This window comes from Myotis daubentonii, chromosome 11 (genome assembly GCF_963259705.1).
Source record: "Myotis daubentonii chromosome 11, mMyoDau2.1, whole genome shotgun sequence".
NCBI lineage: Eukaryota > Metazoa > Chordata > Mammalia > Chiroptera > Vespertilionidae > Myotis > Myotis daubentonii.
The window spans coordinates 55,425,348-55,442,068 of NC_081850.1; the positions used below are offsets into that span (position 1 = coordinate 55,425,348).

Sequence of the window (16,721 nt, forward strand, 5' to 3'; positions counted from 1 at the left end):
TACATCTAGTTAGCTTTTAGACTCATTATTTTTAAATATCTCTTTTCTTTAAAATGAAAAATACACAAGACAGAAATGATTTAAGAGAAGCAGAGGAGGAAAAAACATCAGGCAACTTGGTGCCATTATTGGTGCTGTGCTCTGGAAGCATCTTTACAGTTTGATTTTGCAGGAGATTTGAGATAAGGCAAAGAGAGAGAGGATGGGATGTAAAACAAGCATGTCAAACTCATGGCTGCGAAGTTTGTAAGATGTCACAAAATAGGACATCTCACCTTGTTCCAAATATTTATGTCACTTGTTCCCCTCACCACAGGTTTTCAGTTATCCCTAAGAACCCTTTGTGCCTCCTGTGGTCTGTTGGGGTTCATTTTAAACAGGCTGAACGGCCACCTGTGAAAGAGCCTGTAAAGAAAACTTTTGGAGGGGTGGAGGGTTCCTGAGAACCACATCATGGTTTCTGTCCTCTTGGAGCTTACTACAAAGAAGAAAGTGTTAAATAATCACAAGTGAGCAAGGTGTGTGGTCATGGAGAAGAACCGGGTGCTTGTGTGAGATGCGATGGGATTCGGAGGTCTGGCTTATCTGCCCAAGGAAGTGATTTTTAATTGAGATTCAGAGGTTGAATCCGTGTTAGCCAAACAGAAGAGGGAAGAGTGTTGAGCGGCTAGGAGGCAGAATAGAGCACAGCAAGCTCTAGTACCAGAGAGGTAACTGCTTGGCTAGAAACCTCCACCAAATGGAGACGCGGTATGGAGATGCCTTGCAACTTGCCTCCGCAGTTTGTCACAGGTTTGTTAGTCGGCATCTCCCAAGCTCCCCATTTGGGCAGCTTTGTGGTGGTGCCCTTGCCTCAGAAGAATATTTTTGTTTCAATTTTTTGTAACTTTTTACTGTGGAAAATTTTAGACATAGACAAAGGTAGAAAAAAATAGTAAAACATTCATGTTCCCATGACTGAGCTTTAATAGTTCTGGTTCATAGCTGATCATGTTTTATACATACACATGCCTACCCTCTTCCCCCTTCCTTACTTGGAGTCAAATGCCAGACACTGGATAAAGTGTTATAGTGTCCATCTAGTCTCCCAGGAGTCCTGGCCTCCGGATGTTATGGGATTCTGTAGGACAAAAGGACTGAGCTACAGCAGCTTGGGAGCAAGAGGGTAACTGTGGTTCACGGTTTCCCCTGATGTTGGTGTAGTCCAGCATTTGTCCTGTGGACCAACCCATAATTTCTCAACATCTAGCAGATGTACCCTCATGGGACATCAAGGGTATTTAATGAATTCCTTTTGGACTGTTTTCAGAAGGAGAAGATGAGGAGGACGAGGAGGATGAGGATGGTGAGGAAGAAGAATTTGATGATGAAGAGGATGAAGATGAAGACGAAGATGTAGAAGGAGAAGAGGATGAAGATGAAGTCAGTGGGGAGGTCAGTGCAACTCTGCTTCCCTGCTTCCTATTTAAAATGATTAAAAGTATAGATTCCTTTTTAAGAAGAAAGGAAAGGAAGAGAAAAAAGGCCTTCTGAAGAAAATAATATACGTTTCAGTAGACTAATATCAGTCTGATTAATTTAGCTCTTATGAACCCACCCTCTTAATAAATACTAAATGGAATGCTTACTGAATGCTACAGGACACAGTTCTTGGCTCTGCAAGATAAGTTTTAACCCTTTAACTTTGGGAGGAAGCAGTGAGTTGAGTATTCATTCAGTAGGGTGAGAAAACTGGAAACATTGAGAACTGAAGGTATGCCTGTTCCTTTGTTGTATTGAAAGGAAGGGTATGTTTACCAAGTCTTGACTTGTTCTTGTATATTCAGCCTAATTCAGCAAATACACGCCTTCTATGTTAAAAGAGCTAGGGATGCAAAGTTAAATAGGGATGTGGTCCTGCCCTGGCATGTATGGCTCACTTGGACTTAACTTTGACCCTGAAGGAGGTTTGTGAAAACAACAGGCCAGGAAAGTTAGATGTCACCAAAAACATGTTCTTTTTTTGTACAGAAGTAAGGCTGAGCATTTGTATAACCGCATAAGGTATTTAATGAAATTAAGTTCCTGAAGGGAACATTTTATAACGATGGTAATGTAGAAATCTTTGTCCAAACCTGCTTTGAAATTCAAGATTTAAAAATCATTTCTTGAATTATTCATTTAAACTTGTATACTAATTAAGCATGTCTGGTAAATGAAATGCTTACTTCTGAAAAGCAACTTTTTTTTTTTTAAGTATATATTTTAATGATTTTTTACAGAGAGGAAGGGAGAGGGATAGAGAGTTAGAAACACTGATGAGAGAGAAACATCAATCAGCTGCCTCCTGCACGCCCCCTACTGGGGATGTGCCTGCAACCGAGGTACATGCCCTTGACTGGAATCGAACCTGGGGCCCTTCAGTCCTCAGGCCGAGGCTCTATCCACTGAGCCAAACCAGCCAGGGCGAGCAACTTTTTTTTAAGTATGTTTTTATTGATTTTTAGAGAGAGGGGAAGGGAGAAGGATAGAGAGATAAGAAACATCACCCTTCTGCCTACTGGGGTTCGATCCTGCAACCTGGGCATATGCCCTGGTCAGAAATCAAACCAGTGACCTCTTGGTACATGGATCGATGCTCAACCACTGAGCCACATCAGCTGGGCAATTTTTAAAGAAAAATTTAAATTAAGCTTATTAAGAGAAACCCACGTATCTCAGTACATCAAAGTAGATAAAAATGTAAAAGTTTTCTCCTTGGTGGATTGTTACATTTATTGGGAAATTTATACTTTTTGTACTTCTCAACTTGACAGAATTAATCTAATAATGATAATTGCCATACTATTCTTTAGGAAGAAGAATTTGGACATGATGGAGAAGTTGATGAAGATGAAGACGATGAGGATGAGGATGAGGATGAAGGTGGGTGTGAAGCATGCATTTTGGTCCTCAGCTAAAAATCGGGGTTTGGGGCAGCTGTCCCATTAACTTAGAATTTATCACAACCACTGAGAAGAAAAAAATTGCCCTTTGCCCTGGTGGTCTTCACAGGCCCTTGTGTAGCCCTGTCCGTGTGTCTACACTGGTGTAGTTCACCTGCTCTATGTAGCAAGCTATTAAGACTGTCTCTCTGAGGGAAGGAGGCCCAGTTTTCAGTCCCCACACTTGAACTATGTTTTTAGAACCCATCATTCAGATTATTGCCAGGCATAAGATTTCTGTGTTTTGAATTCTTTCATTTAAAAAAGTCTTAGTAATTGTGTTATAATTTTTGTAGAATGTATACATATCACCTTTCCAATTTTATTAGTGTTAATTCCTTTCCACCTTAACCCAAACTAGTGAAATATCCATTTGTTAATTACTCATTGAAAGCACAGATTCTCAGAATACCAGGTGGTTTGCTGTGCTTTCCATTGGTTCAATTTTTTTTCCAGCATCTGTTCTCTGTGCCACGCACTGGACTAAATTTACAGTGATAGAAGAGCAATCCTTAGGACCTGGTTTCTGCCGTCCAGGAGCTTTATAGAACACAGATTTAGTTAATTTCATTTAATAGCCATGAATTTTTACTAGTTGAAAAAACAATGATATATAGGTCTCTGTCTCAAAAACCTGAGGCATCTAGAAATCTCTTTTTAGTTAATATCAACTCGCTGCAATTTGAATCTTGCCATGTTCAAGGCTAAATACTCTGTTATCTCCGTTAATCTTCAGAGTAACCCTCCAAGTTAGTATCATTGTCCCCATTTTATAAACAAGGAAACAGGCTAACTAACTCCAAAGTCCCTGATAAGCAAATCTCTCATTGGACCAACAAGTGTAAGAAACATTTGGGAGACTGCAACTTAAAATTGAGAAAACTGGCTTAACTTTGTTGTGATTTGAGATGCTGCTGTGCATTTTGCCTTCTTGGTTCTGTGGTCACTATGCTTTTTAAAATTAATAGCTCTTAATTAACAACCTGCCTATCAGATTAAGCTGGCATCTTTTTTTTTATCATCTCAACCATCAGAGAATTCATTGTTTTTACCTTCGTTAGCAATAACTTAGGCAAAATGCCTTTCCAATTGTCTCAAAGTGAATTTTTGTTATTGTACAGAGGAGGAAGAAAGCGGGAAAGGTGAAAAGAGGAAGAGAGAAACAGATGATGAAGGAGAAGATGATTAAGAACCCAAATAATCTGCAAAAAAAAAAGAACTGTTCAGTATTGGTTGGACTGCTCATCATATGGATTTGGTAGCTGTTTAAAAAAAAAAAAGGTAGCTGTGATACAAACCCCAGGACACCCACCCACCCAAAGAGCCAAAGAATAGTTCCTGTGACATTCCGCCTTCCTCCATTTAGTCCCTTTTGGAAATTCACCACCAAGCTTGGGGACTGCACCCCAACAGAATTGTAAGCGTTGTTAGGTTTTCATGTAAGACTCTTGCTGTAGCGTGGATAGCTGTGATTGGTGAGGCAACCAGCTGTGGCTACCAGTTACACCAAGATTGTAACAGCATTTTTACTTTCTGTACAACAAAGAAGCTTTGTAAATAAAATCTTAACATTTTGGGTCTGTTTTTTCATGCCTTTCTGTTCTTTTTAATGACATTTTTTTTTTACATTAGGACATTTTATGTGACAACTGCCAAAAAATATTTTTAAGAATTTCAGTGAAATAAACACGTTCCTCTTTGGTAAAGCCTAGTTGTATGCTTACATTTTTAAATTAGACTTTAACTGTAAGTTCATGTTTAAAACACACTAAAGAACTGGTTTCTTTGGCATTTTTGTATTCATGTTCATTGAAGGGAAATGTACAAGTGTGTAGGATCTTTTTGCATTTAAGTCCAATCCTCATTTTTGCTGACTGAGAGTAAATGAAGGGGATTTCAAAAATAATATTTGAAATGCAGTGCTCTGGAGGCCCTGAAAGCAAGTCAAAATAATGTTAGGTGCACATAATAGTTGAATTAAGGAAGAGAGGATAGTATAAAGGAGAAGACCTTGCCCTGAGTCCCGGGAGATCTGAATTCTAGTTCTGACGCTGCTGCTGATTTCCTGGGCGACCTGTGTTGATCCCTGGATCACCTCCCAGTCTACAAATCGGAGGGGTGTGACCTAGTGGCTTCTGAAGTCCTGCCACACTGATGGTCTGTGGCCCTCACTGACAGGAAGGTCTGAAGAAAACATGGGCTTTACACCAAGGCTGAAATGTAGGGTTTGACTGACAGGTGAACAGAGGGTGTGTTACCAAGACAGGCATGCTAAGGAGGAATGACGTGAAAAGCCTTGTGGAAGGGCAGGAGTGTAGGCACTGCCTAAGGTCAGTTCAGCTTTTCCAGACGATGGAAATGTTCTCTATTCTTACAGATCTTATAGGGATTTGGGGGAGAGGTAAGATATTCTGCAGTCTATTCAGTGGCTCAACCACTTCATGTGTGACTGCACTGCCAATATTTTTTAAGTGGAATATTTGAGGATTGTTTTAGCTATAAGCGACTAGAATGAGTGGGGATTTTATGTGTGTAAAAGTAGTGTTAAAGATTGGAATTTATGGCCGAAACCGGTTTGGCTCAGTGGATGGAGCGCCAGCCTGCGGACTGAAAGGTGCCAGGTTCGATTCCGGTCAGGGGCATGTACCTGGGTTGCGGGCGGCACATCCCCAGTAGGAGATGTGCAGGAGGCAGCTGATCGATGTTTCTCTTTCATCAATGTTTCTAACTCTCTATCTCTCTCCCTTCCTCTCTGTAAAAATACCAATAAAATATATTTTTAAAAAAAAAACAGGAAAAAAAAAGATTGGAATTTATGTCTAGAAAAGGTTACATAGTATCACTGGAACCCCCAAAATACCTATTTTAAAATTTGAAGTCACTAGTTTTTAGAGTTTGCATTTTGCAAAGGAAATTCAAGAAAATTGGGTTGATTTCTGGTTTAGCAAATACTACTTTATTTTACTCAACCACAGGCCTTATCTGCTATTTGGCAAACCTTCAATTCATTATAAAGCATTTTCTTCTGTAGCCTAAGTGTCCTTAGGTTTTGCAGATGATGTCACATAGAAAATGTAACTTTGGGTGGTTATTTTCCTTGCTTTTTCAAGTTCACAAAACTTTCCAGTATCTACCAAGAACCAAGGATATGCCAGGGTTGGGCAAGGAGGGGTGTTGGGTTAGAGACAAGCCAGCCCTTAGGTGCTCAGAGCAGAGAAGAGGAAACATGGGGATATTTACTGGGTCAGAACAAGAGTCCAGTAAGTGTTAGCTCAGGCTGGAAAGATGGCTTCCAGGTAGGATTGCAGGAAGGAAACTGCTTGAGCTGTACATGCAAATATGTATAGAATTTAGAAATAGGAATGGAGGAAAGAGGGAGGAGCATGATGAGCAGAAGTAGGGGTTACTGAGTACATGCAAATTTGGAGAATGAGAATGAAAAGGAATGGCAGGTGAGGCTGGAGTAGTAATTTGGGACCTTATCCTAGAGAAGGCCAACCTTTTTATGCATTCACTTTGTTTTGTTTTAAATGATTTTATTTCAGAGAGGGAGAGAGACATCAATGATGAGAGAGAATCAATTTGCTGCCTCCTGCTTGCTCCCTACTGGGAATAGAGCCCACAAGCAGGGCATGTGCCCCAATGAGGAATTGAACTGTGACTTCCTGGTTCAAAGGTCATGTCTCAACCACTGAGCCACACCAGCTGGACTCTTACGTATTCACTTTGTAAAACGTCAACTTGGCCTACTACATATGGCCAGCAAGTGTGTCTAGGGAATTATCAAGCCACATTTTCATTTCTACCATGTTTTTCTTTTAAATTTAGGTTTCCCAGAAGCCTGTGGCATTCTGACCTCTGGGAGGTCCTTGAGGCTCAGCTATTCTTGACGAAAGTCAAATTTTAAATTCTTAAGAAGCAGCAAACTTTTTGGTAATGAGTTCACAGAACAGACCGTATTTCTGGAGTTGCCTCCCATCGGAAGGAGACCTTCATTGAGCGGGTTGGCCTCCAGCTTTTGCAGCAAATATTTGAGCCATAAAATATCTGAGCAGGTTGGGAGCTGTGATGGGCTAGTCCTGACTTGGTCCTTTGTGGTCAGTAGAGGCATCTCTTTCACACACAACCCTGCCCCCAGCTAGAGCAACTGCTCTGTCCCTGTGACATTTTCCACCAGCCCTTACCTGTTCTGTAATAACAAAAGCCTTGGAACCATTGCTCATTGTAGGGATGGAGAAGCTGAGGCACTGGAGAGGGACAACAGCTGGCTCACCTGGTGAAGTAGTGAAAGGACCTAGGTGGGAAACGATGTGGCCCTGTTTTCAACTTTGTGCTCTTACCTTGAATTCACTCCCACAGGAATCCAGGACCCGAGGAGTGACTGGCATTTCTCATGGAATGAGAAGAGGCTAGTCCCCTGCCCCCATCACCAGGATTCCTACCTTACACGTGGGCATAGCACAGCAGAGTCACTCCTTTGTTATTTCTGGCATTTCTGTTTGGGGTACACTACCCTACAACCAGAGAAAGGCGAGGCAGAACCACAGAGGTTCTACCCTTAGGCTATGACCTTCCCTCTTCTCCAGCCCTGTCAAGTTGTGCTGACATCAATTTTAATAAGGCTGTTGATACCACTGTGTTGACAGTTTGAAAAGGGAGTCAAGTTACCAGCCCACTTAGGCTCCGGCCAGCCAAACAGTTGCTCTGTAGGAAAACCACCAAGATTACAGCAAGTGTAGAAGTTCTCCCCAGAGCCAATTAGGTCAGCTTCATAATCTCTGAGCATGTACTTTATAACTTGTCCCCGCAGTGCTGGGGAGGGCACAGGGAAAAGAAAATGACCCTAAGGGTGACTCTGATCAAGGGGCTTGGCCCCAGGCCAGGAGGGGTTTGGTGTGTGTGTGTGTGTGTGTGTGTGTGTGCACCTTCCCACCCCAGCCCCGAGAAAGCAAGAGTGGAGTTGTGAAGGAGACTTCAAACAGAATCCAAAGCCCTGTTTGAGCCCCAGCCTGGCTACTAGCTGGATGTGACCTTTCTGAGTCACTTTTCCTTCTGTGAGCCTTCATTTCCTCAACTGAAAACACAGGGCCCAAGCTAAGTGAGCTGCAGCTCTGATCCAGTTGTATAAATCTGAATGGGGGACACTCCAAGTCCTAACCAGCATCAGGGATGCTGGTAGTTATTTGGGCTGTCACTCCCAGTTACCCCAGCACCTCCCCAAGGAATAGGTAAGGGTTTGGGCTGGTGGAAAACGTCAGCTGTGCTTTGGGCTCAATACAGTAGAACGGTTGACCTGTCGCAGGAAACCAGAGAGGAGATGGTGACAGTTATCAGGAAAAAGCTGAACGAGGGCTGCACCCCGGGACTGACAGGGAATGAGGTGTTTTCCAAAAACTGCAGTAGGAATCCTAGAATATTGGTTTTACTGGTCACACTGGTCAGTCTGGTAGTAGCATTAGTCTCGCTGTAGCAGGAGCAGGATGTGTATCAGCCATGAGGGGCACTTCCGCTTCAAGTCAGGAAGGGAGCAGATGGCCATTTAAGAGTATTCTTTTTTAATCCTCAAACTACCCGACCCCCCACCTTTGTGAATAATACACTATAATCCCCATTTTAGAAATGTGGGAACTGAGGGGTTTAGAGGTGAAGTGCCTGACTCAAAGTCCTGTAAATGGTGGGCCTGGCCTGGATTCCCACCCAGCTCTGCCTGAGTCCCAAGTTTCGCTCTTTGCCCAGTGTGCCTCCTTATGCCCTCTGGCTCCTGGCTGCAGACTGCTGAGGAAACTGGTGAACCTGTTTCTTCCTCCTCAGTCTAGAGCCAGTGGTCAGCAAACCGCGGCTCTTGAGCCACATGCGGCTCTTTGGACTCTTGAGTGTGGCTCTTCCACAAAATACCACCTGCAGGCGCGCATGTACAGTGCAATTGAAACTTCGCGGCCCATGCGCAGAAGTCGGTATTTTGTGGAAGAGCCACACTCAAGGAGCCAAAGAACTGCATGTGGTTCATGAGCCGCAATTTGCCGACAAGTGGTCTAGACTAACAGCCTGTTTCCAGAGGTTTAGGACAGAGAGAACACAGCTTTCTGAGTTGGAACTGTGAGATGCTTAGGGGTTGAGCAAACAGGACTCTACAAATACTGACATCTACCACTCAGGTTGGGGAGCTTGGGTGGATCAATACCTCGCTTCCTCAGAAATTTTCCAGAAAGCTGACTTTAGGGAACAGTTATGTTCCCCTAAGAGGCTGAATGTGCCTGGGGAAACATGAAGTCAGTTATGCCTCACTCTTCATTGTCACCTTTTCTTTTCTGTACTCGCTCATTCAGAAAATGTTCATTGGTACCAACTAAGTTCAGGAATCCTGTGGTTGGTATGCAGGATACAATAGGAAACAGTCCAGACCTGCTCTCAAGGAGCTCCTGGCCAGTAGGACAGTCATAACACAAGGCTCTAAGCAACATAAAAGGCAGAGGCCTTGCCCTAGCCGGTTTGGCTCACTGGATAGAGCATCGGCCTGGGGACTGAAGAGTCCCGGGTTCGATTCTGGTCAAGGGCATGTACCTTGGTTGCAGGCACATCCCCAGTAGGAGGTATGCAGGAGGCAGCTGATTGATGATTCTCTCTCCTCAATGTTTCTAGCTCTCTATCCCTCTCCCTTCCTCTCTGTAAAAAATCAATAAAATATATTTAAAAAAAAAAAAAAAAAAAAGGCAGAGGCCCGGTCTGTCTTGTTCATGGTGTTGCTAGGGCTTTGCTCTGGGTTTAGTGCTGAGTAGGTGCTCCAGATGGTTCCTGACTCAAAGGAGCTCACAGCCTAGAGGGAACTATGGCAGTTACCATAAAGGGTAATAACTGGGTGAAGAGGAAGGTTCTATGGCAGCCTAGAAAAGGTTGTTGGAGAGATCAGAGGAAGTGACTTGGAGGCTGAAGGACCTGCAGACGATGGCCAAGCCTGGCTCCGTATGGCAGAGGTAGAGGAGTGGGGCGTGCGCAGGCTCTGGGAACAGCCTGTGCCACAGCCTGGAGGTGAGAGGGGTAAACCTAGAGAGGTTAAGTTGGGCTTGGTAAACCATCCTAAGGATTTTAAACTTTATCCTTAGGATGACGGCAAGCCAGTGATTCATTATCCAAGCGGCAAAAGCAACAGAAAGCAACAGAAATTTTAAAAAGAACAAGAGAGGAATGAAAATTGCATCCTTTCCTCATTATAGTAAAGTACAGCAGTACTACTTGAATATACTGAAAGCTGTCATTTAATCACATATAACATCAGCCTAACTTGCTCTTGTGGAATAACTACTTTAAAACATAATCTCTCCTTTTCCCCCTTTAAATTAATTTCCACTTATTTATAAACTAAGCAAAACCATAATGACTTCTTTAGCCCAAAGTGACTGAGTTATTTTATTTTCTCTGCAACCAGGGTGTGTTGATCAGCCTCAGCCAGGTGTGAACGGCCATTTAGATTTGAAAGACATGCAGCACATGTCACAGCCAAGCACACGCACAGGTCACACATGAATGAAGTCTGCTGCAATCTCCTTCTTTCCTCTGCTTCCTCATGGCCTCCAAACATGCACCTCAGAACCCCTCAACTCCGAGACCCCTCTCCTCCAGGAGCCAGTTTTTCATCTGTTTTTAATAACTGACTCTCCCAAGAAAAGGTTTATTTTCACCCTTTTATCTCCTCCCCTCCCCCTAGCCACCAGATATGCTGTGAACAGTGGCCCCCTTCCTCCCAAGTCCCCAAGTTCTTGCTGCTCATTCTCTGGACTACTCTGGGCCTTTGACTCTGTGAGTCCGTCCCCCCCACCCCCGCCCCAGGACCCAGTGTCGCCTGCTTCTGGTCCCGTTCTCCATTCCTTCCAGGGCAGCCGCACAGGGCTCACCCCGCCACACCGCCCACGCCTGTGCACACGCTCCTTCAGCAGTCAGCCTAATCCACCCGTGGCCTCCTCACTCAGGACGGCCACGGATCTCTCTCTCCCCCAGGACCTCTACTCCGAACTTCAGACCTGCCTTCCTCCTGCCTGGTGGGCAGTTTCACCTGCATCTTTATATCCATGTGTCCAAAACCTGCCCTTCTCATCTTCCACCCTCCTCTCCTTCCTGTTATCATTGATCATCAGTTCTGGTAAGTCAAGCTGAGAGCCAATGTTATTTTTTACAGTTGGGTACCTCGGCCGAGAGGCAGTCCAGGGCCCTGGTCCCAGCTCCGTTCTGGCTTTCTGAATGACTTTGGACAAGTCAGCGGAACTTTTTGAACCTGTTGCCTCTCACGTCTTAGGAAAGCCCAAGCAAGAACTGTGATCCAGGTTTTCCAGACATCGTCTCACGAAGGATGAACACATTTGTAAGCACGAGCTGGTTAGTCGCAGCGGCTGGGCTCCAACCAGCACGTAATTCCAAATCCGGAATCCGTCTTTTCCATGACACCACAGGGCACGCTCTCTCCCCACGCCCTCGGAGCTGGACCTCGACTACGCCCTGCCAGCTGCCGGCGGCCTCCTTCCGACGCTGTTTGCTCACCTCTCCTCGCAGGGACCCGGCGACCGCCAGGGACCGCGCTACCCCGCCGGAATCCAAACGCCCAGCCTGCAAGTAGGGACCCGGGCTTCCGGTTCCCCGCGGCACCGCCCCTAGCGGGTAGCTCCGCCCCCTGCTCCGATTGGCTGGCGGAGCCCGGGGATTGGCTGCGCCGCGGGCGCGGGCTGACGTGGCGGGGTCTACGTGTGGGTCCCGGTGCTGCGGGCCGATACCGAGCGGTGGAGCGGCGGCGAAGCGCGAGCAGCAGCGATGCCGCTGGAGCTGGAGCTGTGTCCCGGGCGCTGGGTGGGCGGGCAGCACCCGTGCTTCATCATTGCCGAGATCGGCCAGAACCACCAGGGCGACCTGGACGTGGCCAAGCGCATGATCCGCGTGGCCAAGGTGAGGGGAGCGCGCCAGACGAGCGGGGTGCCAGGAGGGGCGGGCGGGGGGCGGGGGGAGCCGGCCTGGGAGGGGCTCTGGGAAGGAGAGGGGTCGCAGGGAGCCGGGTCCACCTTCCTCTGCCTCTTGCCTGCATCGCCCCTGGGGTCCTGGTTGCGAGATCCATTTTTGAATCTTTCTAAAAAATATATCTTTATTGACTTAAGAGAGTTAGGGAGAGGGAGAGAGAGAGAAACATCAATGATGAGAATCATTGATCGGCTGCCTCGTACGTCCCAGACTGGGGATCGAACCCGCAACCCGGGCATGTGCCCTGACTGGGATTCGAACCCTAAGCTCCTGGTTCATAGGCCGTTTTTTAATCTTTCTAATCCTCTTCATCCCTGCTCCACCCTGATCCTCCTAACGCGATTTCTCTCGCCCCTCCTGGTGGCGGCGTGGTCTTTCTAAAGCACAGATTTGATCAGGTCGTACCCCTGCTGACTGACACCTTCAGTGGCTCCCCACTGACTTTGGGTAGATGGAATGCTTTGTCCAACTTACTAAAAAAGAGTCAGACGACTTTGGCTAGAAATAAATGACGAAGATTTAGTCAAGAGTCTTAGAGTTTGTAAACACAATTAGCCAAAAACCCAGAAGTGCTCTGAAGAAGAAAGGAAGGTTACAAGTTTTTATAATAAAGTCACATCCTTGACAATAATCAGTCCTGCAGTTTTAGTTGGCCCATTAGCAATGGGATGTCAGGTGGTCTGGATGATGGGTGCCAGGTAGTCTGGTCATGTCCTAAGTCCTTTAGGGAATAGTCATGTCTGATGTATGTTCAGGCATTGACACACAATCAACTGATGTATCTCTAATATTGGTGCAGAACTGGAAAGTTAAACATTTTAAGTTACCAGGGAAGTTAAGGTAAGAGAAAGAATCATTTTCCTTATTCCTCAAACATCATCGTAATGTTAATAATTTAGCAGCTTGCTCATACAAGTGTGTTTGCAATGTTAAAGGTTGAGTTTGTTTTAACTTTAAAATTTTGATGCAAATGGAGCACCCCACCTTGGTTCATCCTAGTGTCCTGCTGCTTGTTTTCTGCCAGTAGAGAAGCAGTAAACCTTGAACAAAGAAACCATCAGCCTTACAGTAAAACACACAGTGACTGTGTTTTCTGAACAGGGAGTTTATCATAGCATTAAACGAATAAGGAAATCACTCATTTTTAGGAAAGAAGCTGAGAAAAGAGGAACCTGTTATGGTACCATTGCTGTCATGTGGAATACAGATTCTGCTACTTCACCTTTTTGTTATTGTTGTTTTTGTTAATCCTCGCCCCAGGATATTTTTTCCATTGCTTTTCAGAGAGAGAGGAAGGGAGGGATCGGGAGGAAAAGGGAGAGAGAGAGAGAGAGAGAATGAGAAAAGCATTGATGTGAGAGACACATTGATTGATTGCCTCTCGTACATGCCCCATCTGGGCTGGGGATTGAACCTGCAACCCAGGTATGTGCCCTTGACCAGGAATCAAAACCCAAGACCCTTCGGTTCACAGACCAACACTCTAACCACTGGGAAACACTGGTCAGGCTCTGCTACTTTGCTTTTATCATCTCCCTATAAAGGGAAGGTTTGCTCAGATGGAAATAAGCCTTTTAACTTTTTTTTTTTAATTTAAATTCTTTCTTGTTTAAAGTATTGTATAAGTCTCCTTTTCCCCCATTGACCTCTCCCCGGTCACTCCCACCCCTCAGCACATGCCCTCACCCCCCTACCTTTTAACTTCTTGAGGGAAAGTCCACTTCTTGAGATAGATGTGAGAAGCAAAGGGAGCCTCAGCGGCACTGTGTGAAGACCTCCTCATTAGCCTGCTGGTGGCCTGAGTAGCAGAGATCCAGGTTGCAGCCCTGAACCAACACACAGGGTCTGCAGCCTCAGGAAAGTGATCTGACCAGCTGTGCCAGAGACTCACTGTGCCACTCTGGGCAGGTCACTCTGGGCCTTGGGATCCTCATCTAGACAAAGGGAACTGTGTGGCCCTACCTCACTTTCCGTCTAATGTTCTTTGAACTTCTTCCCAGTGTCGTGTCCTGACTCTGCTGTCTTGTGATTTTTTTCCAGGAGTGGGAGCAGCACTCTTAGCACAGGCATTTCTGGAGCCAAGGGTTTCAGCAGCAATGAATACCTCTGTGTCTACAGAAATGTCAGTAAGCTGACTCTTTAGAGCGTTTCCTTAATATTTCTGTTGAGTGGTTTTTAAAGACAGTTTTGAAGGTTGGATGCTGACTGGCAATAGAATTATAGCTTTTATAGCCAGACAATCCAGCTTCCATATTACAGCTTCTGTTCAGTTAGGCTGGGGCATGTCTACATTTTGTTTGCTTCTTGCCTCAGAATCTCTTGTCATGCTTTTCTGTACAAGTGCAAAAGGGCTAAAAGCAGAGTGGTGCCCTTGTTTCCCACCCCCATAAGGGGCTCCTCAGAAAAGTTACAGGCCCTAGAGCTAGCCCAAAGCAGTTACTGATAGAAAGAAACTGAGTCCAGAGACAGGACTTTTCCAAGAGTTAGGGTCAGGTTCTGATTTTTTTTCTCCTAAATTCTGGTCCAGTGCTCATTTTACTGTCTTCTGCTGAGTTGCACAACTTAAAATCTTCCTTAACTGTTTGATTAATTACTTTAAATATTACAACACAAAACAAAGCCCCTAATCTCCCCCCTACCCCCTGTTTTTGCATTTTAAGGGGGGAAAATAGGGAGAAGTCCCATCCCCAACCTTTTCCTTTGAGACTTTTTGCTTCTCCTGTTCCTCTCCTGGGGGGGGGGGGGGGTCTTTTTTTTTTAAATATGTTTTTACTGATTTCAGAGAGATGAGGGGAAAGGGAGAGAGATATAAACACCAATGATGAGAGAAAATCATCTATTGGCTACCTCTTGCATGCCCTCTACTGGGGATCAAGCCTGCAACCTGGGCATGTGCCCTGACTGGGAATCGAACTGTGACCTCCTGGTTCATGGGTCAGCACTGAGCCACACCAGCCAGGCTTCTTTGGGGGTTCTTAACTGCCTCTGTCATTTGACATTGTTTTTAAAGATAATGATGTCATACAGGTGCCCCAGCATTTCTGAGAATCTATGACAGGTCATTGAAAGGAATCCCGATGTATGTTGCAGGAGTGTGGGGCTGACTGTGCCAAGTTTCAGAAGAGTGAGCTGGAGTACAAGTTTAATCGGAAAGCCTTGGAGAGGCCATATACTTCGAAGCACTCCTGGGGGAAGACGTACGGGGAGCACAAGCGCCACCTGGAATTCAGCCACGCTCAGTACAAGGAGCTGCAGAGATATGCTGAGGAGGTTGGCATCTTCTTCACTGCCTCTGGCATGGATGAGGTGAGCCCTCTGCTACTCTGTCATTTGCTACTTTAGCAGACCCAGGGGACAGCAGGCGGCCTGGTGGCTTTTGGCTTGAGCCGGCTCTTTTATGCTTTCTGGACCTAGAGCTCTCCATAGCATTAACCAGAATAATGCCCAACTAAACGGGAGGCCAGAGGGAGGAGAGGTCCAGTGAAAGTTTGTGGAAGAGTACCATAGTTTTCAAAACAAGTTGTCTGGGAGCAGGGGGCAGCCACACTAGTACCGTGTTCTTCAAGCTGTGAGAGCCCCCACTAGGCCAGTTTTCCCCAATGGAAAAGTCATCTGAACTAGGCGCCAGGAAACCAGTTCTGGAAGCAGTCCATTCCTTGCTGAGTGGCCTTGGCTAATTTGGGTGGCGTGGCACTGGCATCATCCAGAAGGGCGTGGCATCCAAGATGGCCACGCTCACATCCTGGAAGAGTCTAGCTGGTGCCAGGTCTCAGTTTTGATCTGCTCTGTAACCTGCCTCAAGATTTCTACATCTATCTTTCTGAATGTAAATAAATTTTAATTGTAAAAACTAATATAACATCACAGAAAGTTTAGAAGACAGGAAAAAGAGGGAAAAACTGACCCATAATCCCTATTTGGCAGCTCTTTTTATATATTTCCTCCCAAAGTCTTTTTATATGCAAATTTTATTGCCTGGTGGTTATATTTGTGAATATTTAATTCTGTGCATCTTTTCCCAGTTAACATTATACCAAAAGTTTTTATCCATATCTTCTTTTTATTTGAAGCGTTATTGAGATATAATTGACATATGTAACTCTCCACATCTATATATATGTGTGTATGTGTGTGTATGTGTATACACACACACACACACACACACACACAAAATACTGATTTTTAGAGAGAGAGGAAGGGACAGGAGGAGAGAGATAGAAACATCGATGAGCAAAATATTGATCGGCTGCCTCCTGCACGCCCCATATCAGGGAATTGAGCCTGAAACCCAGGCATGTGCCCTGACCAGGAATTGAACCAGCAACCTTTTGGTGCACAGGACAACGCCCAACCAACTGAGCCACCCCAGCCAGAGCTAACTCCCTACATATTATGCTTAAAGTTTTTAATAGCAGTGTAATTTTTTTTTTGAGTATTTAACCTTTAAGAAGGTCCATAAGGTCAAAACTATTTTCATGATACTCAAATGTTATTTGCCTTTTTCACTGCATTCTCTCACAGTGTATAGTGGCATTTTCCAGAGGCTATGTGATGTGGGATGACATCATTCCTCTGGCAGTGGCTAATGAAATGTGTGCTGTGTGTTCTTTATTTTTTAAATAACAGCTTTATTGACATACCATACAATTCACCCCGGCAAACATTACTCAGTTTTAAAACACATTGTGATATCACTACAAAATTATTAGTATGGCTCAAATAAAAAATGGTACCCAGCTGGTGTGGCTCAGTGGTTGACTG

The 16,721-nt window shown here is 45.0% G+C and overlaps 2 protein-coding genes and 1 long non-coding RNA gene across 3 annotated transcripts in view; 2 read left to right on the top strand and 1 right to left on the bottom strand.

Annotated features, from left to right (window-relative positions):
- ANP32B (acidic nuclear phosphoprotein 32 family member B) overlaps positions 1-4,539 on the top strand; it is a 26,893-nt gene extending 22,354 nt beyond the window's left edge. The window contains exons 5-7 of the mRNA XM_059657457.1: positions 1,310-1,434; positions 2,835-2,904; positions 4,085-4,539. Of these exons, the coding sequence (XP_059513440.1) occupies positions 1,310-1,434; positions 2,835-2,904; positions 4,085-4,152 (263 nt within the window). The 3' untranslated portion in view covers positions 4,153-4,539. The remainder of the gene's footprint in view (positions 1-1,309; positions 1,435-2,834; positions 2,905-4,084) is intronic.
- The window catches only part of LOC132212184 (uncharacterized), a 23,659-nt gene that overhangs the window by 790 nt on the left and 6,148 nt on the right, over positions 1-16,721 (bottom strand). The window lies entirely within an intron of this gene.
- Positions 11,660-16,721, top strand: part of NANS (N-acetylneuraminate synthase) — a 17,989-nt gene continuing 12,927 nt past the window's right edge. The window contains exons 1-2 of the mRNA XM_059657456.1: positions 11,660-11,891; positions 15,051-15,266. Of these exons, the coding sequence (XP_059513439.1) occupies positions 11,760-11,891; positions 15,051-15,266 (348 nt within the window). The 5' untranslated portion in view covers positions 11,660-11,759. The remainder of the gene's footprint in view (positions 11,892-15,050; positions 15,267-16,721) is intronic.